This window comes from Pteropus medius, unplaced genomic scaffold (genome assembly GCF_902729225.1).
Source record: "Pteropus medius unplaced genomic scaffold, Ma_sr-lr_union100, whole genome shotgun sequence".
In the NCBI taxonomy this organism is placed as follows: domain Eukaryota; kingdom Metazoa; phylum Chordata; class Mammalia; order Chiroptera; family Pteropodidae; genus Pteropus; species Pteropus medius.
The window spans coordinates 6,408,326-6,435,845 of record NW_024346771.1 but is presented as its reverse complement, the minus strand read 5'-3'; the positions used below and the strand labels follow the sequence as shown (position 1 = coordinate 6,435,845).

The 27,520-nt window shown below is 34.7% G+C and overlaps 1 protein-coding gene across 2 annotated transcripts in view; it reads right to left on the bottom strand.

The window, feature by feature from the left end:
* CNTNAP5 (contactin associated protein family member 5) overlaps nt 1–27,520 on the bottom strand; it is a 728,931-nt gene that overhangs the window by 249,013 nt on the left and 452,398 nt on the right. For both annotated transcript variants that reach the window (XM_039876503.1, XM_039876504.1), the window contains exon 11: nt 26,525–26,631. In XM_039876503.1, the coding sequence (XP_039732437.1) occupies nt 26,525–26,631 (107 nt within the window). The remainder of the gene's footprint in view (nt 1–26,524; nt 26,632–27,520) is intronic.

The following is a 27,520-nucleotide window of genomic DNA, read 5'->3' as shown; positions in this document are numbered from 1 at the left end:
ATTCAAGAGCGGTACAATATTAGGAAATTTATTAGCATTATGTATATATGAATATACATCATCATAATAAAAGGGCCAAGGAGAAAAAAATTAAGTGATCATCTCCACTCATTTAAAAAGACATTATATATCTTATAGAAGTTCTAGGTTGTCATTGGAGGCCACTATCAGAGAACAATCATATTTCCTTTTAAGAAGTAGATAAGAGCACAAAGGAAAAATGAAAGAAGTTCTATCAGTGACAAGATTTGCCTCCATTTAAAACAGCAACTAGTGAATGCTAGTGCTACATTTGAAGGTTTGATATTATGGGTACACACAAAGATCATGCTCACCAATGAAAAGGACATTGATGAATGTATTAAACTCTTTAGAAAGATTTTTACATTAATATGAGTAGATGTATAATGTAGCTGGACAGAATAGTTTGATCAGTGTTTTCATATTTGAGGAAAATAGTCTGAATCTAATCCTGGCATCTAATTTATTGCCTAAGGTACAATTTGAAATGTCTTTGTGAAGCCCACTCTTATTAAAGATAATGATAGTATTTAGACAGCAAAATACTTCTATTTAGACTACACCTTTTCAAGCACCAAGGTCAGAGCTACAGTTTTTCTGCCCCACCATTTATATTCCTATTGTAATACTATAGAAATAGACATAAACCTTGTAAGGCAAGTAAATATTTGAAGGCTTTAAAAATGTTTCGGTCTTATTTTCCTCCTTGCTCCTTATGTCCCCTGAAATCTAGTATTTAGCACACAATTGCATATTTAGTTATAAATCTACATACATAGCCTACAGAAATAAATAAGATCAAATTAATCCTATTAAACAAATGCCTGTGAAGCATTTTGCATTTAACATCTATTTATTTAATTAAGTTTATCAAACCCCTTCTGCAGTAGATTCACAAAACTTTGCCTTGGCCTGGTTTCAGTGAAGAAAAGAAAAAAAAAATAATGCGTTAAAACTGATGGGATTTCTGAAATTAATTAAAAAAAAAATGTGTCAGGGGATTAAATTAGAAAATAGATCTTTTGATGTCCCAGTTTGCACATAGTTGGTACAGGCTGAAAATAGACATAGATTCTGTAACATTTTTATTACTTAAAAGGAGGTTACTGAAGATAAAAATAGATTAGTGGTTGCTACAGGTTAGGGATGGGGGGATGACAGAGGGTGAATATGGCTATAAAGGAACAGCATTAGCATGAGGGGTTCTTGGGATGAATTGTTTTGCATCTTAAATAAATTGATGGTTACACAAATCTATACATGTGATAAAATTTCACAGAATCATATACACACACACTCACGTGAATGCATGACAAAATGGAGCAATCTGAATAAGCTCTTTATATTTTATCATTGTCATTTTCCTGGTTTTTATGCTGTACCACAATTATGCAATATATTACTATTGGGCAAAACTGGGTAAAGGGTACATAGGATCTCCTGGTACTTTTATTTATTTACTTTTTGCAATTTACAGAGAATTATTTCAAAATGAAAAGCTTTATAAAAAAGGGGGTATGACTCAGCAAATCCATTCTAGATATCTATTCTATTGAAATGAAAACATGTCCACATAAAAATCTGTGCATGAATGTTCATAGGAGCATTATTTATAATAGCCAAAAAATGGAAACAATCCAAGTGCCTATCAACTGAAATGAGTAAACAAATATTGTATATCCATATAGTGCACTACTACTAGGCATTTGGAAGAATGAAGTAATGATGAATGATATAACATGGATTAATCTTGAAATTTGGAAAGATTATGTTAGTTGAAAGAAGCCAGACACAATAGATCCCATATTGTATGATTCCATTTATGTGACATGTCCAAATAAGGCAAGTCTATATAGACAGAAAGTGTACTAGTGGCTGCCAGGGGCTGAGGGTAGGGTTGGAGAGGGGCATCAGAAAGTGGCAATTACTGCTAATATGTATGAAATTTCTTTTTGGTGTGCTGAAATTAGATAATGAGGATGACTGTACAACTGTGTGAATATACTAAAAAACACTGAACTGTACACTTTAAATAGGTGAAATTTATAGTAAAATATATTTTAATAAACTTGAAAAAAGTCTAGGGACAGGGTGTTTGGTCATGGGATATGTCCCAGAAGTGTTTTAGGTTCTTTGAGAATACCATGCCCCCAAGCCCTGGTGTCCATTCCATTTGGCCTACAGTGTCTTTATAGAGCAACCAGCCAGTAAAACGACCTCAGATGAGTTCTAAAGGAAAAGGAATATGCCTGTGTCCACCTTCACCTCGACCTAAAACTAAGCCAATTTCATTTTCTCCTTAGAAATCAATTATTGAAATAAATAGAAAATGAAGTTGCAGTTGCTAAATACCAATTGAGAATCTGTGTCTAATATGCCTGTTACATACTATGTCATCTTTACCCTCTGTGATCTGGTAAATTAATCTATCTATGTACAGTAATTATCTTTAATGATCTGTTACATTTAAAATAGAAGCATGCAAACGTGCTTAATATGAACCTTCTTTGTAATCCACATGTGAATGAAGTTCAGCTCATCAAATGCATGGAAATGGAGCAGTGGGAATCCTGAGGCAGGTACTAGCATAACCCTCAGAGGGGATATGTTGCTTCTAAAGCAGTGGTTCTCCGAGTGCAGTCCTCAGACCAACAGCAACTGTTATCACTCTGAGCTTACTAGATATGGAAATTCATGGACTTCATCTTGAATCAGAAATTTTGGGGCATAGGGTTGTGGTAACAATGTTTTAACAAATCCCTAGGAGATTCTTTTGCAAGTTAAAATTTAAAATTTGTTTAAAAAATAAAATTTGAAAGCCACACTTATTAAATAATGACATATATCATGAGTTTTTTTACAATTCTGCTTCACTTGCTGAAAATTCAAGTATTGACACACCCACAATCAAAATAATAATTTCAACTTTTGCCCAGAATGCTAAGCGTCTATGTATTTTCTCTCTTGTTTTGTTTTGCCTCATGACATTGTGTTTCTTTGAGGGAGTTATGTTTATCATGTATTTGTACAAATCAAAAGTGATTACTAACTCGCTAATTAGATAACTCTACTCTTGGTTAATAATTTTATCATTTACTATTTGATGTTGTTCTAGAAAACTTTTGGAAGCTGATATCTCTGAATCAGCTCTGATTTACAAAGATTTTGGTAAGTTGCTTTATTTCTTGAGTTTTATTTTCCTTTCAAGTTTTTTTTTTTCATGAAAATTAGATGAGGTAAAATATCAAAATTAGTTGTCACAGTGCTTCACCCACAGTAGGCATTCAACAAATGGGAGTTACCAATTGCTGCTATTTATAAATATAATAAAGCAATTTCAAAAAAAAAAAACAAATAAAGATAGAGTGCGTTTACATGATCTTTCAGTGAATTTATCAAATATGTACTATATCCCAGCCATATGTTAAGTATAGAGTTGGGTGCTGGGAAATACATAGATAAATAAGAAATTGTCCCTGTTCTCAAATGTTAAGTCAGATAAGGGAATAGGTTAAATTATTTGCTTCATTTATAGAATGATTTTTTTTTTTTTTTTGGAATTGGATCTTCAATATCTCTGTATTTTTAGGTACTAGTCTAGTTCATAGTAGATGTTCCACAAATTACTTGATGAATTTAGAAACATGTGAATGAACAAACTAGGAGAGCCCCCTGAGGGAACCTATGAGAGCCACACATATCTTTAGTGGAAGCAAACTTTTGGGACACTTCTCTGGAAGCTGGACCAGAACTAGACTGAATTAAGGCAGAATATAAGTGAGGATACCACTGCAATCATTCCCCTGAGGAAATGAAGACCTAAGCAAGCAGAGGTAATTGCAGGTCTTCTTTAAAGAGGACTAAGCATGGCACAGGAAAATGTCTATGCACATCTGAATCTGAAGACAGTGATTCTATAGCTTACCTAGGACTCTATATATCTGGGCATATTACATGGAAATAATTAATTATATATCAATTAAAGAGAAATAGATATATTTTTCTTCTGGAGAAAAAAATACTAGTTAAATAAATACGATGGTGAGATTTAAGGCTTAAATGTATCTATCATTTTAATCCGAATTCTATTTTAAATCACACAAAGATTCAGTATAAGTCCAGGCTACCACATGAGAGGAAAACATAAAAATGTGGGGGAGAAATGTGAACAGCACATGGAAACGGCCTTACTCGGTGACCTTGGCTTTGGTATTGAAATCGCCATCTGGTGAGTAAGGCCTCCAAGTGAAGATCTCCAACCTCTTTACTCCAGGCATGAATTAGTACAAAAATCCTTGCCACATTCTGTTTTCCGGGACTCTATTCCAGTGCAGTTTCCCTAATCTGCCTGCTTCTTGTTGGGGTCATACATTGAGAAATCTATTCATTTCATGTCTGGAATAGGTCATTGCTTGTTTTATGGGTGTCAGCATTGACTTGCAACAAAATCATAATTTTCTTGAGAGTTGAGTTCATGGGATACAGTGAAAAAGAGATAAGTGCTTGATCTAAGAAGTCAGGCATTAAAATGCTAGCTTTGCTGCTTATGGGAATTATAAACAGCCTCATTACTGCTCTAAGTTTATTTCTTACCCCTTCCTACAGAACAGTCAAGTGCTGATTGAGAACATTTCAGTGCAGAGCAGACACAGCCAGTGTTCAGATTCTAGCTGCATCAAAGGTTTGCATCCAGCAAGCAGTCTGATTGGGTATCTCCCTGATTAGTAAGCATCCTTTCCGCAGCATTGGTTGTATATTCTACATATCACTTTGGTTCTACAATTATTATACTGATAACTATATAATAATTATTCTGTTTGAGGGATGTTAAGAAGAAAAAACAAAAGAATAATGAAGAAATGGACATGCCACCTTTTACAATATAATACAGCATGATGAGGACATGTACAAAGTCTAGTTTACATTTGACAAAAGAATAGCCATGCTTACTAAAGCCATTAGTTTGATGTCACTTAAAAAGGGCCTGAAAAGATTAACAGAATTGTCCAGGGCTGACAAATAATCCTGCAGCTTTCCTGGCAGAGGTGACAGCACATTTTAAGAGTCAGAGGTAGAACAACATGGAATGTGTGGGTCACTCGGAATAGTTCAGTGTTGTTTCAGAAGAAATGAGTCAGGGACATGGGCCCCACTTCCAGGTGTGACCCTTGAAGGCTTTTTTATGTGTGATTCTCACAGCCTTTTTCCTTTCCCAGCAAACAGAGGTTCCCAAGGTCTTAGAAGGAGGTGGAACGCTAAGCTAGAAGCAGAATGCGTCTCCATGTGCTATGAGCCATACTAAGTGTGTTATAAGCCAAAAAAACACAAAAAACAAAAAAACAAAAAACAAACAAAAAAAACACTTTTATTTTGCTGAGGCACTGAGATTTGGGGATTGTTTATCACCTGAGTTAGCCTACCTTTCCCTTAAACTTTAGCTCAATTACTGGGATAATTCTGAATGCCAAACTTGGTAACAAGCATTCCTATTTATGGATAATTTAAATGAGTTCTTACAATGTGAGAGCTTTGCTCAAAGCCATCTCAGCTGATAAGGGGTAGATCTGGAAATCTGACATTGGTTCTCTGCTCTAAACTCCTTGTTCTCTCCTCTAAGTGTTAAAAAGAAACAACAACTCATAAAATAGCTATATTGTGGTCATAAGTTTCTAAAACTTGTCTCAAATATACAGAGTAATAAGGCAATCTTAGTGAAAGTACCTTGAAGGCATCCTTGAAAATAATTACACAATGTTTATCTGTCTATATTTTACCATCACGGTTAACGAGTCCAGAATTCTCTGCAGAGTCCACACTGGTAAAATCAATTAATATTTTACATTTGCACACCGTGAAGAAAGTATCTTCCTGTATGACTTGGTGAATGCCTATTTTTTTAAGCTGTGAGAAAAACACTTTACAGTAAAAAATGGATATCTTTTAATATTTTGATATTTGACAGAAAATTAACCAAAATGCCTCAAGCATTTCTTACTGAGAAGATATTTAATTTTGTTACCCAGGACAACTCATATTGATGCAACATGAGATGCTCATTTTCATCCAGACTTACACCCAAATATTGTAATTTTTTCCTACCAGATTATGCTTACAAATACTTCTCATCATCCCAGGGGTCACAAAATGCTAATTGTCATGAAACAATATGACCGCCGGAGACTAATCCTAGGCACAAAACTCTGGACTAGAGATGAATTTATTGTAAAGCTAAAGAAGGGGAACCTTTGGGATCCCCTAGTAAAGTCCTAAAATGATTACATCATTTTGTAAACATATGTGTCAGCCAGGGTTCAATTAGAGGAGGGGACCATGGAAAGACATACATGGATCTGAAGGAATCTGTTATAGGGATTTGTGGGAGCTGGTGAGGCAGTAGGTCATTGTCTTTGCATTGGATGCTGGAGCTTTCAGTCCATAGTCAGAATGAAAGAGATGTGAGGTGAGGGAGTAAGGACAAACAGGAACCTGTATACAAGCACCAGAGCTCAGGAGAAGGGGCTGAAACTGGTGAGATTTACTGTTGTCTGTTCACTGCCTATGCCAGCAAGGTGAGGCACCAAACTTGCCACAGTTAGTGTGAAGTACAGAAAGGCCACTGATTCCTTTCTACTTTTCAAACCTCCTACAAGTGTCTCTTTTGTGGTTTTTCCTAAGTAGAAATCCATAGGAAGAAAAACTCTGGGGACTATAGTTTAACCCATTATGTCGACATGGCATAATGCTATGAATTTTGTAAAAGTAGGATATTTTAATTATAATTGATTAAATTAAAATATTTAACTACAAATGGTTGATACTGCTGTCTCTTTCTCCTGCCCTTCCCTATTTCACATTTCTCATGCCAGTTAGCATCTTTTGAGATCCAGTTAAGGGAACGAAGTGCTGTGAATGCACATTCATTTTAGATTGGGAGGGGGACATAACCATATGGTTTGAAGCCACTGTCATATATCATTTTTGCTAGTCACTGTGATTTAGGAATACTGTTGCCTCCTATGCACAATCACGCAGCTTTATAACTGAATGGTGCAGGGCCAGAGGTCATTTCTCAATAGAACATTGTCTGTAGTATTCAGCACCAGAAGAGTGCATGGCATGGAGAAGCCATGTCTGATGTGTACACAGACAAAAGCTACTTCTGAGGAATTCTTCTAAAACTTACATTTAAATTATGAACTTGATGGAAATTTTTCCAATTTCAATCATGTTCATAAAAATCCATGTGCTACGGGGGGATATTATTTAATGTGTATAGAGTTTTGGTTGATGAAAGTTTTTTGGAGATGGATGGTGGTGATGGTAGCACATTAAGAAAGCATTTAATATCACTGAACTGTACACTTAAAAATTGGTAAGGTGGTAAATTTTAATGTGTATTTTACCTTACTAAGAAATTGGGGGGCGGGGAGTTTGATTGTTTGCCTATAAACATTTGAAGATATTCCTAAAAATAAATATATTAAGTACTAGGAATACCTAAAAATGATAATATTTTATATCCATCCTATTATGTTTTGTTTATTATGTAACCAGAAAAAAAGAGATATGTATTTTTATTCTAGTGTCACATTGTTTTATATTAAAGTAAATAAGTAATAAATACTTTGAAAGTTTATGTGACATTACCAATAATAAAACATGAAGCTGAAAAAAAAATTGTTTTCTAAATGATAGATATAAATTAAAAAACATTTTTTGATCAACTATATTAGAAAAAACTGAATTATAATTTTATTATACAAGGAAGAAATTAAAGAGATAAGAGACAAAAAATAAAAGGAAATAAAAACATTATAAAATTGTGTTAATATTATTATTTTTTTAATTTGGAAATTTCTATGATACTTGTCAATTAAAAAAAAATCACAATATGTAGTGATTTATTTTCTCGTTCTAAAAATAACATAGGAAAAAAGTCTTAAATGGTATGCCCAGAAACACGTAAGCTCCAGGCCTTTTGAAACTGCAATCTGCCCAAGCTCAAAGCCTGGAGCCTAAGTACAGCATTATTGGCCTATTATTTCCCAGAACATCATGCAAAGCTGGCAGCCTGTCTTTTGAGATGGGTGTGAGCTCTGCTCTCAAGTAAGCAGAAGCCCTTGAATCTTGACTTAGGCTTTGTCTGATGTCCAAGAATCTTCAGACTGCTTTTGACTTCACTTTAAGTAGAGCAATGTGTGTGGCAGTGTCTTAGAAAATTGAAAAACAAATAGATTACTGGAGCCAGACAGAGGGAAAAGCTACCAATTACTGTTGCTACAGTTTTCTCTTCTGTGAAATGATAATATTTACCTCATGGGTTGTTTTGAAGACTAAATGGGATATTAGAAAAACACATGTGAAATGTTTGATGCATTATAGTTGCCTGATAAATGTTAACTCTATCTAGAAGAGTGACAAATCAAGAGGAGGAAAATAGAAACCAAGATGAACAAAAGCTATAAAATAGAATATTGGAAGTATCCTGGAAACATCCTTCAGGATTCTCGAACAGAATCCGAGATGGGAGGCGTGAATTTGACTGGAGAGGAGAGAGGACGGTCATTCAGGGCAGTGAGTAAGTGGGCATAATATCCATGTTCCTCCATCAGACAATCTAATTATATGACCTTGATGCATAAAGAACCTTTTCTGCTCACTTGAATGAACCCAAGTGGGATATCTATACAAAGAGTTTTAGAGAAAGAAGATGTCATCCTTGGTCAGAGAGTCAGGAGCTGACAGGGCACAAGGAAGAGGACACCTTTGAGACCTAATGAAAAAATGCCCAGGAGAAATATTCACTTTGTTGGTTAACTGGTACACATAGCTTCCCAGCAAAGGGGTCCTAGAGCCTTAGCTCATTGTTCATGGAATCTAATTTAATTTTAAAATAAATATACATGGTACATAAAATTTAGTTCCATTCCAGACTGTATTGAGTCTTCACTTATACTTTTGTCTTTGTCAGACATCTTGAGTTAAAGCTTCTGATGGGAAACTTTTAAAATTGGATGACTTAACTGGGGAACTCCGTTTGTCTCTTAGAGGCAAATGCTGTTTCCCAGAGTAAGCCAGGGAAGCAACAATCATCCCGACTAGAATGTCATCCTGACGAGGCTGCTCCCTGTTGGCATGTGCCATCTGTACCCTAATCACATGTCTGCAAATCAACAGACAAAAGACATCTACTGAGGCCTTCCGACCCAGAGGGATAAAACATTTTAGATGACATGTAACTCCTCAACGTTTAAAACTTCATCAGATACATATGGAAACTTCAATTTATACTCTTCCTAGATCACTCACATCTCAATCTTTCAAGATTCATTTTAAAACAGATTTAAAGCAGAGAGAGATTCCATCACCTGTTTTAATAAGCAATTTAAAAACCTGCTCCAAATCCCTGCCTCTCTGTGAGAGTTCCACTTTGAGAATGCACTTCTCTTGGACTTGAAAATCAGTTCTCTGTAGTACTATTTATACTGCAACATGATTGCCACCTTTGGGAAGATAGCCTCTGCAGTGGAGATATCTTTCTTTTCCTAAAGACCCATTATGTGTATATATAAAAGAATATTCCTTCGCTGGCTGGCTGAGACCTCCATATGTAGCACGTCACATTTCTTCCTATTAAGCTTGAATTTCAGAGCATCTGGTTGCTTCCCTGCTCCTCTTAGGTTTTTGATTTTGAGAGTATCTCTTGACTGATCATTACCTGTGAGATTTATCTTTTTGTTCAGTTTCAGCTTCCTGAAAACTTAAATCTGAAGTTACCCAATTTTTACACAAACTCTAAAACACGTTTTTTAATTCACTGCTGCCTGAACTTTGCCTAAACTTTATCAATATTTCACAAAGTCCTTAATGAGATTGTTTTATGTTGTCATGCTAGAAAATTGAAAATGAAAAAGCTTTGATTTCTTAGAGGAATCACATAGTGGAGTCTGTGCACTCACTTTTATTTTTTATCTTCTAATTAGAAGATTTGACTTTTTTAAAGCAGAACAAGTGAGGAGACCAGAGAAGACTATCGCAGAGACAATATTTCAATCTTCACTTTTTTTCTCTCTTTCACTTTATTCTCTCTTTGACATGATTTTAATTTATAATTAAGAAACCTGAAATGATCTCTACTCATAGAGAAGTAAAAAATCTGTTGTTCAGAGAAGAATTTTGAATAATTAGAAAGTGTAAAAAATAATATTCCTGCCCCAAATTGCCATTGCCTCTCTATGCAATCCATCGGGTCAACCTGACCTTCTTATTGGCCCCAAAGGTAGCTCTCTGTGCTCTCCCCTATTATCTCCATTGACATTCCATGATTCTTTAGTGAGCGCCCCTGAGAAGCCAGTCATTCCTTCTGCCACCAATGACTCCCAATCTCCATAACTTCCCCGCTTGCGCAAACACTGGCATTCTGTGAGGACTTCCTCCTTCTCACTCCTTAGAAAAAGGTGTCCCAACCTAAGATGTTCATATTGTTCTGAATTCCAAATCTTATCTATTTCAATTTTTAACAAATAATCAAGTGCTACTTTATAAATCACATCATATGCAAACATTTGTGTCTTCTAAACTTCTTAAAAGTACTATACACACATATGTGTGTGTATGTAAAATAGTTACATAGTTATATATAACTATAGCATACATAATATATATAAACACATATATATCTACACACAGGTATATATATGTAGAAATAGGTAGATATCGATCTGCATATATATATATATATATATGAATATATAAATACAGTTGTAGATTATACCCTTCCTAGTATCACAAACAAATGTAAGTATTAGGCATATTAAAGGCTTTGATGAGGAAGACCAAACATTCACTGAGTTCTCCTACCATTTGCTATGTACAACAAGGACTTTAAAGAATTTTATTTCTATTTTCTCAAGAAATAATTATCAAGCTGGCAAAAATCTAAACTTTTGACAATACTCTTTGTTAGTGGGCATGTGGAGAAACTGGCACTCCCATGCATTGCTAGTGGGGGTGAAAACTGGCTCAATGCCTGTGGAAGTCAATTTGGCAATATGTAGTAAAATCACATATATCCTTTGACCTAGAAATCCCTCTTCTCAGACTATAACCTACAGATATACTTGCAAGAATGAGAAATGGCATATATTCAAGTTCAATGTGATTTTATTTGTATGAACAGAGAAAAAATCTTAAAAAGCCTATCAATTCTCCTTATAAAATGAATTATAGTACAACTCTACAACTGAATTCCAAGAGAATGAAAAAAGAATGATAAAACACATCATGAGCTATAAGACATCATTATTTGAAAAAAGCAAAGTGCAAAACAGTACATATAATATGCATTTGTATTTTGTATTCCTATAAGGAAACTCAGATACAAGATACAAGTTACCTATTATAGCCTGGTTGTAGGTCTAAGTAGATAGAAGATAAGAATGAAAATAAGGGTTTTTCTGCATATCTTTTTGTAGAGATTGATTCGTAATCTCTGTGAATATCTTACTTGTTTAAAATTTAAATTAAAAAAGCATTATTTGTATATATTTAAAAATCACGTTTTTAGATCTATGAAGGTATTTCCAGTTCAGATAAAATGGTTTTGACTTGTTTCTTCCTGATCTTCCTTGATAATTACAACTATCATCCAGAAACATAATACGAAATAACCAAAGAGAATTCTTAAATATGGAAAGAGGAAGGTGACATGGTTGGGACCTTAGGACTAAAGAGATAACACAGCATTAGTGCTTCTTTACTCTGTCCTGCCCCCAAAAGATAACCCAAGTCTAATACTTTCTGACTCTAAACTCAATCTAGAAATGGAAGGGAGCCCAGATAGGATCATTCTCTCTCCATCCCCACCCCACTGAATCAAAAGGGACTAACTCTAAACACACCATGTGAACCTGGAAATATCAGTTTGGGGGATTCATTGAGAATCCCACTACCAATAAGTGTCCAGGAGAAGGAATCTTCTTCACCACTGGTGCTGATACTTGCCTCTCCCATCAAGAGACACAAGAAGCCTGATACAAGAAGCCAGGACTCAGTTGCTCTATTCAAAAACAAAAACTATCAAACATACCATGGATTATTACTGAGCAAAGAAAAAGGCAAGAACAGAGATGAATCTTCAGGGAATTATGCTGAGTAAAAACATGTTATTTCATACAAACATCTTTCTTTTTTCCTCGCAGGTCCTCACCTGCCACTAGCCTTTTAAAATCTTATCTTTGAATGAAAATTGAACTATTAATGTCTATCTTAAACAAAGCCTTTTAATTCTGGCATTGGGTTTCTGTTTTTTCTGATGTAAAGAAATCATAAGAACATCTATCACTTAGGAGTAAGAAGAAAATCCCTGAGTCTTACCAAGATTGTATCCAAAAGCAAGAGAAAGTTACTTTTATTAATTAAAATTTAAAGCAAGGTTAAGAGACAAGTATAGAGTTGTGTTTGATTGCATAAAATATCATGTGTTCAGCATCTTAGTCACACCAGGGCCAATAGGGATAATATTGTTTTATATAATTAAGGTGCTACACAAATCTAAATGATATCAGTTGTACACAGGAGAGTTGTACCATGTTAAGCAGAAGTATGACATGTTAGGCAGTTAGGTAACTAAATATGGTTAAAGAGGTTGAATATAGGTGCCAAGTTGACAAATGCGTAGACTATATTCATCGGTTTTATGGATCAATTTGACTAAACTACAGTCTCCAATAATTCAGTCAAACCTAGGTGTTGCTGTAAACATATTTGTGATTAAACATAGATGTGATTATGGCCCATAATCAATTTACTTTTAAGCAACAGATTATCCCAAAAGATTTGAGTGGGCCTGCTGCCTCAATCAGATGCAAGGCTGTACGATCACAGCTGAGGTTTCCCTGAAGAAAAAATTGCACTAGTGGACTGTAGCTTTGGCTCATGCTTTAGATTTCCAGGCTGCCCTTACTGATTGCTTGCCCTATGGACCTCAGACTTGCCTAGCCACCTCCCACAATCATATAAGCCACTTTGTTACAGTAAATCTATGAATATACATTTCCTCCTGGTTCTGTCTCTCTACCTGAATCCTGTCTGATTTATATCAATTTTGTTTATTATAATCATACTTCTACATTAATAAGGATGCCAATCAATCAGATGCAAATAAGTCAGTCCCCTTATTTAACTTAACTGTAGCCAAATTAATTTCATCCTGGATCCATAACCCTCCCCACTTTCTCTAGCTGTGTGGATAATACATATTACTTGGTTTAGTTCATGTAAGAATTACCGAGCATTCCCTCCCTTTGTGTCTCATCTCATTCTCCATGCTCGGTGCCTATATTTTGACCTATACCTGTATTCAATTTATTCTTTGACCATGTAAGATCTTGTATTATTGTCTGAGTATATAACATAGCTTTCCTCCCTCCCATTTTGCTGATTTTAGAGGCCTTCAGAACAAAACCCAGATCTTCAGTTACTCAGGTATCACCCACAGTGCTCAGTCCTGGACCCAGAGTAGACACTTATTTGTACATGTCTAATATAAATATATGTTGTGTAGAAGAGTGATCTAAAGAGAGATTTATAAGAATTGGTGCTAAATTAAAATAAACATCTCAATAAAATCCTAACGTAAGAACAGGCAAATAAAGTGTGGAATCATCTATGTCACTAATTTGGGGCTCAGTTGCATTTATTATAATATGATAATAAATATACTATATATTAATATAAGTAAAAGCAATTTCTCATCTCGATTATTATTACCTAATTCTGAATCCAGTGATTTCACGAATTATGGAGCTCGCCAATATCATACTGCATTCTGGGCAACTGAGGTGTGATAGTGGTGGGAGAAAATGATGGCAAATCTTGTTCTTTGGGAACTCTTCAAAACTCTGTGGAAAGCTTAAATGGTAGGGTCCCATACTGGGCTCATTCAGGACACAACAAACACTAACGAGAGAAAGTCCATTTCTAAGAGAAGCCAACCTTCTTCGCCAGCAGAGAAGCACAATAATAGCAGAAGGAATTGATCAGGATGTTTCTATAGCATCAACTTGAGGAAGTATGCAAATAACAAATGAGGTCCATTCAAACACAGAAGTTAGTCTTTGTTATTTTGTTCTGTAGATGTTATCTACAGAAAATGAGAAAAGGTAGAAGTATAGAGGTTTGATGAAAGAGCAAATTGAGTGCCTCCTACATATGTGTGGTACTCAAAATGTAAGCTCTTATTTAATCATCAAAAACTGCTGACACAGATATTGTTATTCCTATATTTAGAGATGAGGAAACCAATGCACAGAGAAGTTGAGTAATTTTGCCTAGTTTACTCAATTAGTAATTGCTAGAGCCTGGCAGTGAACCTAAAGCAGCCTAGTTTTCAAAAAAACAATTCTGTTTTCATGTTTCCTCTCCATAAAAAAAGATGAAATTTTAAAAAACACATTAATTTTCTGCTTCTTTTGACAATCTCTTAGTGATGCCTTTGGACCAAACACCTTTTTAAGTGGAAGCTAGAGAGCATAGGTTCTTATTCAGAAGGCCCGTGAGCTCCAGGCACCCCCAATCCACAAGCTGTACAACAGATATTCAATTGAATGCCCATTTAGTCAACATTCAGCAATGAGATAGTGTTAGCAGGCAAATTCACTCGCTTCCTTTTCTAGCTATCATATCAGTGGGATCAGGGAGACAGGAGCGAGGGGATGATTGTCAAGGTCTTCATCATCACATTAGCTGCCAGCAGGAAATCTGTGCTGCAGAAAACTGACTTTGACAACTTCTCCTTGACAGACTAATAAACTCAGTTACATGTCCTGCTATGCTGATGGGTAGCTGTATTTCCTTTTTATATTTTCTAGATATATTTATTTATACAAAAGTCCTATTTATGCTAGTATCTTAAAACTGTACTACAACTCTGACAACTGAAAGATGTTTGGGAGTAATAGAGCCTTGATGTGGAGATCGTTAAGACACATGCTTTGAATTCAAAGCAAGAGCCTTAGTTCTTTCATCAAATTAAAAACAGAATGTTTTTCTTCATGGCCAAAGAGAAAAGCTAACAGATGCCGTGGGGTATCGTATGATTTGCTGTCTTTCATCTTCTCTCAATGGGGAAGACATACAAATACACCTCAAAGACAAGCCGACAAGTTTACAATGGGAATCCCATTCTTTCAGTACTCATTTTGGGTATGCAGGATTCCCAATATGGTTCTCCATGCAGAGGGACATATGCATGAAAAGCCAAAGTGTCTGACCTCAAGGAGCTCAAACTAATGACAAAGAAAACCCAAAAGTTTAATTATTGTAGCCATGTGTGCACGTGAATGTGACACCAAAGAATTATCTGGAAGAAAATCAGGAAGAATATGTGGGGGCAAAGGAATAAAGTGATCAAAAAATTGACGTGTTTAGGAATCAAAAGTTGATCAGAGCTACCATAATGTGAGTACATATGAGGCCATGACTCAAACTCTTTGTGATTTCAGAGGGCTCCAAATAATGAAGATCCATGCTTACTGAGCTGAGCAGCAGGGGTCATATCATTAACACAATTGAGAGTCACTGAAGAATTTGAAGCTGGGCAGTGATGTACTCAGAGTTTCTTTTAGAAAAATACTAACAAAAACTAAATTTTGAAATCACACTAGAATTTTGCTAACAACATCTAGAATGTGATATAGCTGAAAAAACTTTTGTGGGATGCTCACAATGACAAAGTCAGAGGCAAGAAGAATATCTAGGTTTTAGTTCTACTGAGATCTTATAAGAAATGTCCTTGGCTCTCCAGTCTAAACTGCTCTGAGTCTTGGTTTCTTCTCCTAACTACACGCCTTCTCTTTCACAAAGGTTTCAGTGAGAACAAAATGTTATAAATATATAAGAACAAGGAATCTATAAGGAAAGATTACAATCGTACTTGTCAAAGAGATTTCACGCCCATTGATTCATGAATTTATCCCAGTAGCAATAAGGGACAGATTCTATTACTTTATCTTGGAATATGACACAAGTGAGACTCAAATTGGTGAAATAACTTGCCATAGGTCACGGTGTTATTGTGCTACAGAATTTTAATGAATGAAGGAATATTTTCTGAATTTTAGCTCTTAATTACATAGTCACAATATTTTTGCAAGCTTCGAACTGAGCATAAAGAGAATTCTCTTATTTTATGAAAATTAGATAGTCTCACTCTATTATTTAAAGTAAAATTTATAAGCTGTATTGAGAAAGCATACTGTCTCTCTCTCTGCTTTTTAATCTTATTATTTCTTGAGTCAATATGTTCCAAATGAAAATCACAGTGGTTCTACTCAACCGAATGTTTCAAGGGCAAGATGCAAGAGTGTTAAATATTTGTGACCCTTACAAAACACCTCTTATGTTTTAATTTGTTTTACTTTTATAGGTTATTTGAGGTAACAATGTGAAGGAGAACTCAGTGTTTTCTAAATCTTAGATAAGAGATGAGCTATATGATAGATGCAAATATTATTCTGAGCTAGAACATTAGAAAATGGCTAAGATGAGAAAGATGTATGTGTATGATTACAACACACCCAAGTGAATCAACATACTTATTTTGATTCATACTGCTGAAGTATATCAAAATAATCTTTCTTAGGGACCATGTATAATCGATGATTAATGCAATTTGTCCTATGAGGAATATGAGTTACAAGAAGCATATGACTTGCTAAATGTCACTGTGGCCTTCTGAGCCCCAGCCTGGTCTTTCAGTGATATCGTGCCTCTCAGTTCTTCCACTTATGACAACACCTATGCCAGAACTTAATATCTGCTTCATAATTTACAGTATAAAAAGAATTTCTAGAGCCATATGTTCTGGTAGCATAGGAATATAAATTATCAAATGTCTCTTACATGAAAAATATTTTTAAACTTTCAAAAACATAATTTTATTTATTTTATTTTTGTATTATTTATCATTATTATTCATGCCTATAGCACCTGGTCTTCCCAAGTGGTTTCCCATCTAAGTCCTAATCAGGCCTGACCCTGTTTAGCTTCTGAGATCAGACATCGGGCTTGCTCAGGGTAATATGGCTGTAAACCACGGACTGTGGCTCCACTGGGGCACAAACCCAGGGCCTTCTTCATGTAAAGCAAATGTGCTAACCACTACACTATGGAACCACGTTCTCAAAAACAAACATGGTTCCATAGTGTAGTGGTTAGCACTCTTCTAATCCACATAGTAACTTTCAGAGTTATTATTTTAGAGATAAGCAACTAAGGTTGGAAAAGTAATTTGTTCAATATCAGAAATTTATAAATATAACTTTATAGTCTGGATCCAAAGCTGAGGCACAGATGAAAGATGCATCTTTATATATTGAGTTTAATATGTATATATGTATGTGGTCCAGATTATTTCTAACTCATAGGACATATCTGAGCTTTGTACTTCTATGGTAATTAGTCTTTCGTTGATTAAAAGTACAAATAAATGCTCATTGTTTCTGTTCAGTGTTCAAAGCAAATATTAATAGTTCTCCAAAGGAAGGAAACATTAACAATTAAATTATATCCAGTTAATTATCTTTTCTCATATTTTGGGATCTTTCGTTGTTTCTAAGGGTTTGGAATAAAGCCAAAACTTGTGATTACATTCTTTACACTTTGTCAATCCAATGTAAGTATTTGAAGTTAGCTTTACTGTAGCCTTAATTAATGAAGGAAAGGGGAGATGGAGAGAGAGATGGAGAGCAAGAGGAAGGAAGAAACAAATAGAAAAAATTAACATGTATGAAATGACTGTGGGAAACTCTTAAATTGTTGAAATGTGTTCAAAAGGAAGAAATATGATTTTAGGTGAATTCACACCCATTACTCCTCCTTCTCTAATCTGATAAAAAAAAGTTTTTATATTAATTTTGTTTTTAAATCCTGCAGTGTTTAATAAAATATTTAAGAGTGATCTTTTTTTTCCACTTAGAGATGTGTAATGAGAAGCAGAAGTGCTTTCAAGTCGTTTAGAACTGAGTTCAAAACCCATTTCTACCAGCTCTGAAGCTTTAAGCATTTTGGTCATAAAAAGATGTTTATATTCATTGATCTTCTACTATATGTCAATAGATACCAAATATATAAAGAGGAATGCACTAAATTTGCAGTTTTGGAAGAAAAACAAGAACAAAACGTTTAATTTTAATACAGTGGACAAAGTTCTATGTGAGTGAATGCTGAAGGAGCAGAAAGGATCAATACTGAGAAAATATCTGGGTGGACTTCTTACAGGAGTTGACAGAGGTAACTCAGGCAAAGAGAGTAATAAGAATTCTTTCTGGTCAAGAGATTTGTATATGTAAAGACCCATATGTTTGAGGAATTCCCATAGTACAATAAGATTAGAGCTAAGAATATGGGGGGCCTTCAGAAAGTGAGTTGATATATATGCATGTATATGTATGACACGTGTGTGTGTGTGTGTGTGTGTGTGTGTGTGTGTGTTACCAAGTACAGTATATGGCACTTAAAAGGAATTTAACAAATGTCCATTCTCTTTTTTTTCAAGTGCCTTGAGTGAAACCAGAACACCCCCATGCTCATTCTTATTTCAGATCCTGTATTTTATTATCACTCTCTAAAATCACTCTCCTAAGATTTCTCTGCCTACTCAAGTCTAGCACTTGTGTTCAGGCTCGATCAATCTTCTAAGAATTCTTTCACATTCAGTTCGGCCTTCTCTGATATCTCCCTTCACAGAGTAGCAATCACCTTGTGGTCAGTCTTATGCGCATAATCGCACACTGCTTTGCATTACTTGTTTATTAATAAATATTGGTATTTTCTCCTGAAGAGAGTATACTCATATCAATGACAGGTAATGGCTGTGAATCACTTTATCCTGACAACAGCTGTGATAAACACCATTTAACAAACTCTCTCGGAACATCAAATTCCAAACATTCCAATGCTGCCACAGTCACAGGTTGCCTATAGAAAAATGATTTCCTTCTTTCTCTTTTGGATTTTTTTCCATTTTTTTTTTTTAAACACTTATCTCAGTCATTCAAGAATTACCAACCACAATGCTGAAGAAGTAATCTTTATATATCATTTGGGGATACCATGTAATTTCTGTTTATAATATATTTTGAACTACTTCTACTTCTGCTTTTATAGGTTTCCACTTTTTCTTAGCTCTTATTTATTTATTTTATTAAATTTACTGGAGTGGCATTGGTTAACAAAATTATATAGATTTCAAATGTACAATTCTCTCATTATTCCTTCATAGTTGTGTCTCAGTTGTATCTCTTCTTGAGTCTTTTAAAATGTGACATTGCAGGTTCTACCTTGGCCTGCCACACCTCACTGACTTCATCTACCCAAATAGCTTCAGTAACCGTACACCCCATTACTCTTACTTTCCCCAGGACCTCCATCTGGGGCTTTCCAGCTCCTGTTGCACAGTGGATATCTCTCCATGCAAACACCATGTCCCAAACTGAACTGATAACAGCATTCGCTAAGTCTCCTCTATCTATATGTCCTCAGTCTGTTCAAATAGTAGCTAATGTGGAACAGGGATGTTGAATTAGAAGTCACCAAACTAAATACCTTACAGAGATCATTTTATTTATTTTTTATGATATTCCTGCTAGGTAGATGTTTTTATTAGCCCCATATCAAAATGTGGAAGTTAAAGTACATAGAGCCCACAAAACTTGCTCTGAGTTAAATGTCTTATAAGTTGTAGGCCTGAATTTAACACTAGACTGTCAGGCCCAGATAGACCCTGAGAATTTGGTCACTACATCCTTTATTCGAGAAGTCTTCCAAGCTGAAAAGCTAATAGCCATGTTTTTCTCTGCTGCATTTGATTTGTCTTCAAGTCTGTTTTATCCAATTTTAGATTGCCTTTCAAATCATATTCCTTCTTTCTAGTTTGCTCTGACTCTTATTATTTGCTGCCTACACAATTGCAAATAGCATCCAGGATCTCTCCCTTGAACCCATGTCTTCCAATTTCAGTTCATGCTCTACAATACCATCACAGTTATATTTCTAAAAAGAAACCAACAAACAAAGAAGCAAATAACAAAATAAATATTAGCGAGTAATGCTCAGCATTAAAATGAAACCAACAAACTGTGGCTGCTTCTAAATGCCCAACAGAGTAGCGAGATGCTTCTCAGTTTACCATTCTCTACTTTGGGTTCATTTCCTGCCTCTCCATCTTCCTCCAGTTCACTCTAGAGTCTAGCAATGCTCAACGTCTCATAGTTTCTTCTTTGCTGTGTGGCCCTTCATCTCCCTCTGTTTTTGCACATGCTGCTCACTCTTCCTTCTCCTCACTCTCGTTCTTTCTCATCCTTCAAATCTCTAGTAAAAGGTCGATTATTCTGAAAACTTTCTTACCTTCTCGAGAAAGTGCCCTTTCCCCAGTGATCTGACATAACTTTGTGCATATATCTCATTTATCTATTCATGTGCACAACAAACAATAGATATGTACTTTGTGTCAGGAATTAGTCAAGGGGCTGGAAACACAGAGAAGATTCAGACACTGTCCGGGCCTCATGGAGTCCCTATCTAATGCCACACTAAATTATCTCTTTTCTTTTCAATTGCCTCATCAATTACATGATCTACTCTTTATGTCATTAATTTCTTGGAAACAGTACAAATATAAATAAGACATAGTTTTCTCCCTAAAGGAATTTATAGTCTCAGTTGGATGATAACATGAATAAAAATAGTAATGACACAAAAGACGGTGGTTAGCGTCATAAAATGAAGCTGAGTATGGATTCAACAATTCATTACAGGATTTTTTTGTTCTTTTCAAGGTAACTACTTGCAACTGGGAATATCTACTGATGGAATCGTGAATTAAGTATGAAGATACATTTTATTTAGCTCTTGATAGGAAACTCACAAGATAATTGTAGAATATGAGTTGACCTGAGCTAAGAGATATGAGTGATGCTTTTAAATAAACCCTCTTGTTACCAAAATCCCCTACGTACTCCAAACTTCTGTTTTGATCATAAAATGTCATACAATTAGAAGATCATTTACCTACTGTTAAAATAGCAAAGTGTTATTCTTTTGTGATGACTACTATAGGGTCTGATAGCCAGACAACTTATTAGGCTTCCAATCAATATCTGGCTATTGACTGCCCAATGGGAGAGACACTATATCAGGCTTGTGAGAGAAAGAAAGCTGGCATCCTCTGCTGAAAAGTGAGCGAAAGGCATTATTAGGATGTCATAGAGGCTACAATGTAAAGGGATTAGCAAAGGCTGAGAACTGGTGAAGAGATCCTGAAAAGGGTACATGTCAGTGTCATCAGACATAGACATTGAAACAAGCAAAGCAAGTTTTATTCAATAGGAGACATAGATAATAAGTAAGTATTTGTATCATTCATTGAGTCTACTCAGTATGAGAGAAATCATCAAATTCATAGTTACTGACACAAGATCGGCTTTCAAAAGGTAATTGTGAGTAATAAAATGAAATTCTACAAAGATAATCTTATTCTTGTTATACAAGTTATCTAGATAACAAAACAAAACAAAACAAAACTTTTGTTTCATCTGGAATTCACTATGATGGTCAATGGTAATTTCCACTTCAATATGCAAATGCTTTAGTAAAAATATGTCAGTTTTATGAATTATAGTAAACAGTTCTGCTGGAAAACAAGATATTAGAATATAATGATCAGAATATAAATTGTAGCAAGGCCTTAGGAAAGTTAGATGGCAATCTGAATCAATATCCTTAAAACTACTCATAATCTTTGACTCAATAATGGTATTTCTAAGACAGTTCAAGGAAACAATAGATAATGGGTTAAAAAAAAAAAAGCACAAAGATGCTCACTGAAATGCTGGTTATAATAACATTTTGGAAAAGCAGAGGATGCCTCTCCTTGAAAAAGGAAAATATTAAAATGGTTAAATAAAAGCAAAAGTGCCATTACATAGACTATTTATGATATCATCATTAAAGTGGTTTTTATAGGTATGGCAATAACATGTGAAAAGTTTTAGTCATAATGGAAAGTGAACTCAGATTTCCCCTAGGGAAAGTGTTTGATAAGAATCTCATTTGGGCTTCAGTAATTAATGGATAAAAAAATTCATTTTTTTCCTTTCTTGATTCAGGCAAACATGTGCATTGTCCCAAAACATAGCGTATATATTCCTGCCACCAGGTCTGAGCTCTTGCCAATCTTAATAGCTTTAATAGGTTTTTAATAGGCTTCCTTATTCCTTATATCTATTCTAATTTTAACTGTTCTTCAAGTCCTAACTCATTCTACTCACTTCTATGATAATTCCATTATTATCTTAGAATACAAAAACTTTCTCATTACTCAGTCTTCTACAACTGCATTTTCAATTGCAGTATCACAATATCATACTGTGTCTCAAGTAATATGAAGAATGCTATCAATGCCCCATCACTAGTTCATATACAGAGGTTTGTAAATGTCTTCATGTTTGAGAAATAAAATCAGATATAGGGCCTAATTGTCTGATATCTGTAGTCAGAGTCACTTCATTCAAGCCCCAGGTCTACCATTTACTAGATATGTGACCTTAAGAAACTTGTCCTTTCTGGGCCTGAATGTGCTCATCTACAAAAGGGAGATCATAATAATATTCATCTCAGTTTATCATTATGTTGTAGACTGATCTATGCATTAAGCTCCCACATTCAAAACTTCTTCCTTTTAATCTTAACTTGGATTTCTAATCAGGTGGACATGATATACTATGACCAAGGTATACCCTGAGTACTTAGAAATTTGACTTCATATACACAATTTTTATGAGATAAGTGATAATCTCACATTTTCTCTGTGGAAGCTTTCACAAATTGGGTAGGAATTGCCCACACACTCATCACCTTCTAAAAGACATGGTTTTACACAACGTGCATTTGAAAGTAACCTAACATGGCAGAGGAGAGAAAGAGCAAATAGGGGGATCATTTTATAAACTATATGTCTAACCAAATACACTGTATACTTGAAATTAATAAGAGAATAAAATTTAACAAAAGTAACCTATTATTCATACCCAAGTTCTTTATGTGTCATCAGGTAAGGAAGCAAGAAAATTGAAATAGAATGATGATATAGCTACTTTCGACAGCCATTTGCTATGTCTAAAGACTGAGAATTCTCATTTTGTTTTTCCTCAGAGTACATCCTACCATTTCCTTCACCCAGAACCCTCTCTTATCCACAAAGGCTGGGCAGAAAGAAGTTAATATTACCTGTCAACCCTATTTGTTCACACTTACTAGAAAGAACCAATAAAAAAAAAATAACAAACAAAATCTTAATCCTGAAGAGCTTGAAAAGATAAAAACTAAAACAGTCAAGAAATTATTAGTTTTAAAAAATCTGAAGTACTTGTATTTACTGGTCTGAATGTAAATGATTGCTTCAAGAAAATATGCCTCAACACACAGAATATTTTCATTTCTGTAACAGCAGAATCTTGATCTTGCTTGTTTTGTTTTTAAGTGAGGGTATCCTATGTGTTGTGTTCATGTTGACATTTCTCGTCTCTGATAACCCTTCTGTGGGACACATGCTTGTTGAAGGCATGAAAGTACAGCTCGATTCACTCAGTTTACAAAGTGACTCAAAACAATGATCCTTACACAATGGGAGTAAGTAGTTAGAGGGAGGACAGATTCTTGAATTGCACAGGCAATCAAGATGTCAAAACTCATAATCATACAAGTGCCTCTCCTTTGTATGGCTAGGTTTCCAGAAGGGAACATGGGGTTTATCATTGTTGCAGCCCACAGTGTAAACCCTGAGCAATTTCACAGAAAGGAAAGTGGAAAGGTGTTTGAAAAAAAAGAATGGCATTTTTTTCAATGAAAGTCGATATTTGATATTATTTTATATTAGTTTAAGGTGTATGCCATAGTGGTTAGATATTTATATAATTTATGATATGATCTCTGTAAGTCTATAAACTTCTTGGTACCATAAATAGTTATTATATTATTGACAATATTCCCTATGCTTACATCTCCATGACTATTGTGTAACTACCAATTTGTACTTCCTAATCTCTTCACCTTTATCATAAAGTTCCCCAAAGCCCTTCCATCTAATAATCATCAGTTTGTTCTCTGTATCTAGGAGTCTATTTCTGTCTTATTTGTTTATTTTGTTCTTTAGATTCCACATGTAAGTGAAATCATATGGTATTCATCTTTCTCTGTCTGACTTATTTCACTTAGCATAATACCCTCTAGGTCCATCATTTCCAGTTTACAAAATTTTCTTTTCAGATGTATCTAATCTGGAATCAGGAATAAATTATTAATTTGAATTTTTTTTAAATTGTATTTTGAAGACTTGGTGTGTAGACTCTTCAGCTCATCAGTTTTGACAGTATTCTTTCAAAAATCAGCACCTCACCCCCATCAATTTGTATTTTTTAAGCTGAAAATTTTCTATTTTTAGCCCAATGAATGGTGAAAATTAAAGTAGAAGAGCATTCATAGAAGTGAACTCAAAATACTGTTAAATTGCATTAGGAAAAAAAAGTGAATAGAATAAGCTTTAAATCTCATAGAAATGATGGCATGTGATTTGGCCCAAAATTAGGTAGCTTTAACTTAAATCTCCAGGGTTTTCTTGTCTCATTAAATTGAAGGCAATTCTACTTGCCTTTGAGCTTCTTATAAGAGCATTGACATCACAATTTGGATAGTCTTATATATGTCCTATATATATATATTTTTTTTTGTACAAGTATATTTTATTCTTGGCTATTTAGGGATAATATTTCTTGAACCAGACTCAACACATATAGATTGGTATTTATTGGGAACTTTAAATAAAAACATGTAATTTTAGGTCAAAATGGCCCACAAAATTTCATTAGTTTTCCTTCATAAGATCTGTAAAGAAATAGAACTCTGAAGTAATGAAATTTTGTACTTGTTTGAGTATACAAGGTAGGTAAAATTTAAATCGAAACTCTCCTGGTCCAGTGCTTTTTCGCTCTTCCAAATTTCAAAATAAAATTTTAAATAAGATATTTTATTATAGTGTCAGACAGTGTTTTGTTTTGTTTTGTTTTGTTTTGTTTTGTTTTGTTTGTTTTTTTATCTGTTTTTCCAAGTGACTAACAGCAATAACAACGTTATCCCATAACGGCCATTTGGATATTACTTCTTCAGTGGGCATCATTGGTGAATGCTACATTCCAAGGCATAGAAGAGACTACAAAATTGCTGAGAGGTCTTCAAAGATGAGAACATTGACACTGCTCATCCTATATCAGAGACTGATTGCATCCCAGCTATCATGTACTATTCCCTTTCTGCATTCCTGAGTGATATTCCAGAAATGGCAGAAACAAGAAAAACTGGTGTGATCTGCCTCTGAGAGGTTGTCTCATTTCAGCCTTCAAGATAGCTCCAGCCTTGGCATGGATCTTACATCTTTCTATAAGGCCTTTTTCTCATTCCCCTACCTTTTACATCAATTCCAAATTTCATGTTTTCCTTCAAGTTTCCTACAACTAATGCCAGTACCTTCAGATTATGTTTTTCTCAATTTTTTATATACTTCATTTCACATGTTTTGGCATACAATTCTCTAAATGACAAACCTTCTCATTGTTGACATGTGATTTTGTTTGGTGACTATAACAAGACTATAAACTATAGTAATTAGGGCTCATATTATTCATTTACTTTTTATTCCTTACTCTTTATTCTTTGTGTGTTCCAGCCTGCTTCACGCTCTGCTTTCTCTCTTACATTTGTCGTTGACACGTGGTTACTGGTACTTATCATCAAAATATTGGTTCTGTGGTCTCAGATCCCATGATAAGATGGGACTCCCTCTCCTTTTGAATTTAGCTCTGACCATCTGACTTTATTTGGCTAAAGGAATGTGAGTGGAAGTAATGTTTCCACCTCTAGGGAGAAGCTTTTATACACTATCACATGTTTCCCTGTGCTTCCTTCTCCCAGCCATGGTAACCCTCCAGATAATGGAATCTCTGTCAGCATTTCAGAGTGAGGACAATGTGGAAGAGGGCCCCCTACATATGCGTGATGACCATGTAACATAAACATGACACAATTGCTTATTACTTAGGCCACTGAGCTGGTAGGTTTTTTATCACAACACTATAACTTAACCCAATAAGAAAACACAGTTGATTCAATACCTCCCCTCTGTGCACCTATATAGCACCTTTCTTTCCTCTACCTCAACATATTCCATTTCTTGTCTGTCTTCTTGGTAGACCATAAATTCCATGAAAATGTGGCTTATATCCATGTAACCTCTATGCCTCTACAGTATTTGGCACATAGTATCATCTCAAGAAATACATGTTGAATTAATAAATAAAAAGTGCCTGCCCCATGCTGGCTACTTCCTAAAAATAACATTTATATTCCTGGATTTTTGCCCATTCCACTGCGGGTAAACCATGAATCTACTCACAGTGATGGCAGGTGGTGCCAATGTAACCTGTGTCACTGCAGTTGCAATAGAAGGTGGTCCAGGACTGGGAGCAGCTTCCACCATGTTCACAGTAGTTAGGCAAACACCTAATAGAAGATAAAGGAAAGCAACCAAAATAAACCATGTTAGCTAAAATAAAGGGAAAAACAAAATGTCATATCCAAGTGCATGAATTGATAGTAGAAAATGCTCTGCTATACTCCTCTACCTAAGACAGACGTGAATGACATCAAAGTAATACTTGATTATACCTCAAGAGGTGGGTCCACCTAGTACTGCTGGGCAATAAAAGGGTCAGAGCCAATTTAGACATTTAAGTTAAGCATTTTAACATTGAGACAAAATCTCATTGACTTAAAGTTAATATGAAGTGGTTGGAGTCTGTAAGATTTTTTCATTTTCTATAGAATAAAGTGTCATTTTGGAATAAAGATTGTAATTTTAAATTTCAGAAAGGTTTTGCATTTCTAAAGGAAAAGGAAAAAGTGTAGATAATTGAGGTCATTGTCCTCATGTTTCCCTTTTGGAGAATGGCCAGGAGTCTATTTTAAACTACTATTTAAAAGGCAACATGAAATTTAAAAAGATGGTAACTACTCATTTAACATTCAAGGAAATTTTATCATTTTTAAAAATGCCATGCCACACTTAAAATTAGGCCTTTAGTGAAAACAGTATAACTATTATGAAAAATAGTTTTACCACATACTTTAAAAAATCTCTGAAACATTCATATAAATTGACCCAGCAATCCTATTTAGATGGCACTATCTTAATATATTTCAAAATATGGAAAGCATGCAAGCTAATTATAATTATCTGAAATTATGTCATGATAAATAACGATAAGTAAGATCAGAGAATTTCTTAGGAAAGGTATAGTACATCAAATTAATGTGGTATCACAAAGCTACTACAAAAGATGTTAACAAATAAGATAATAATGGACCGGGACTGGATTAAGTGAAAATTCAA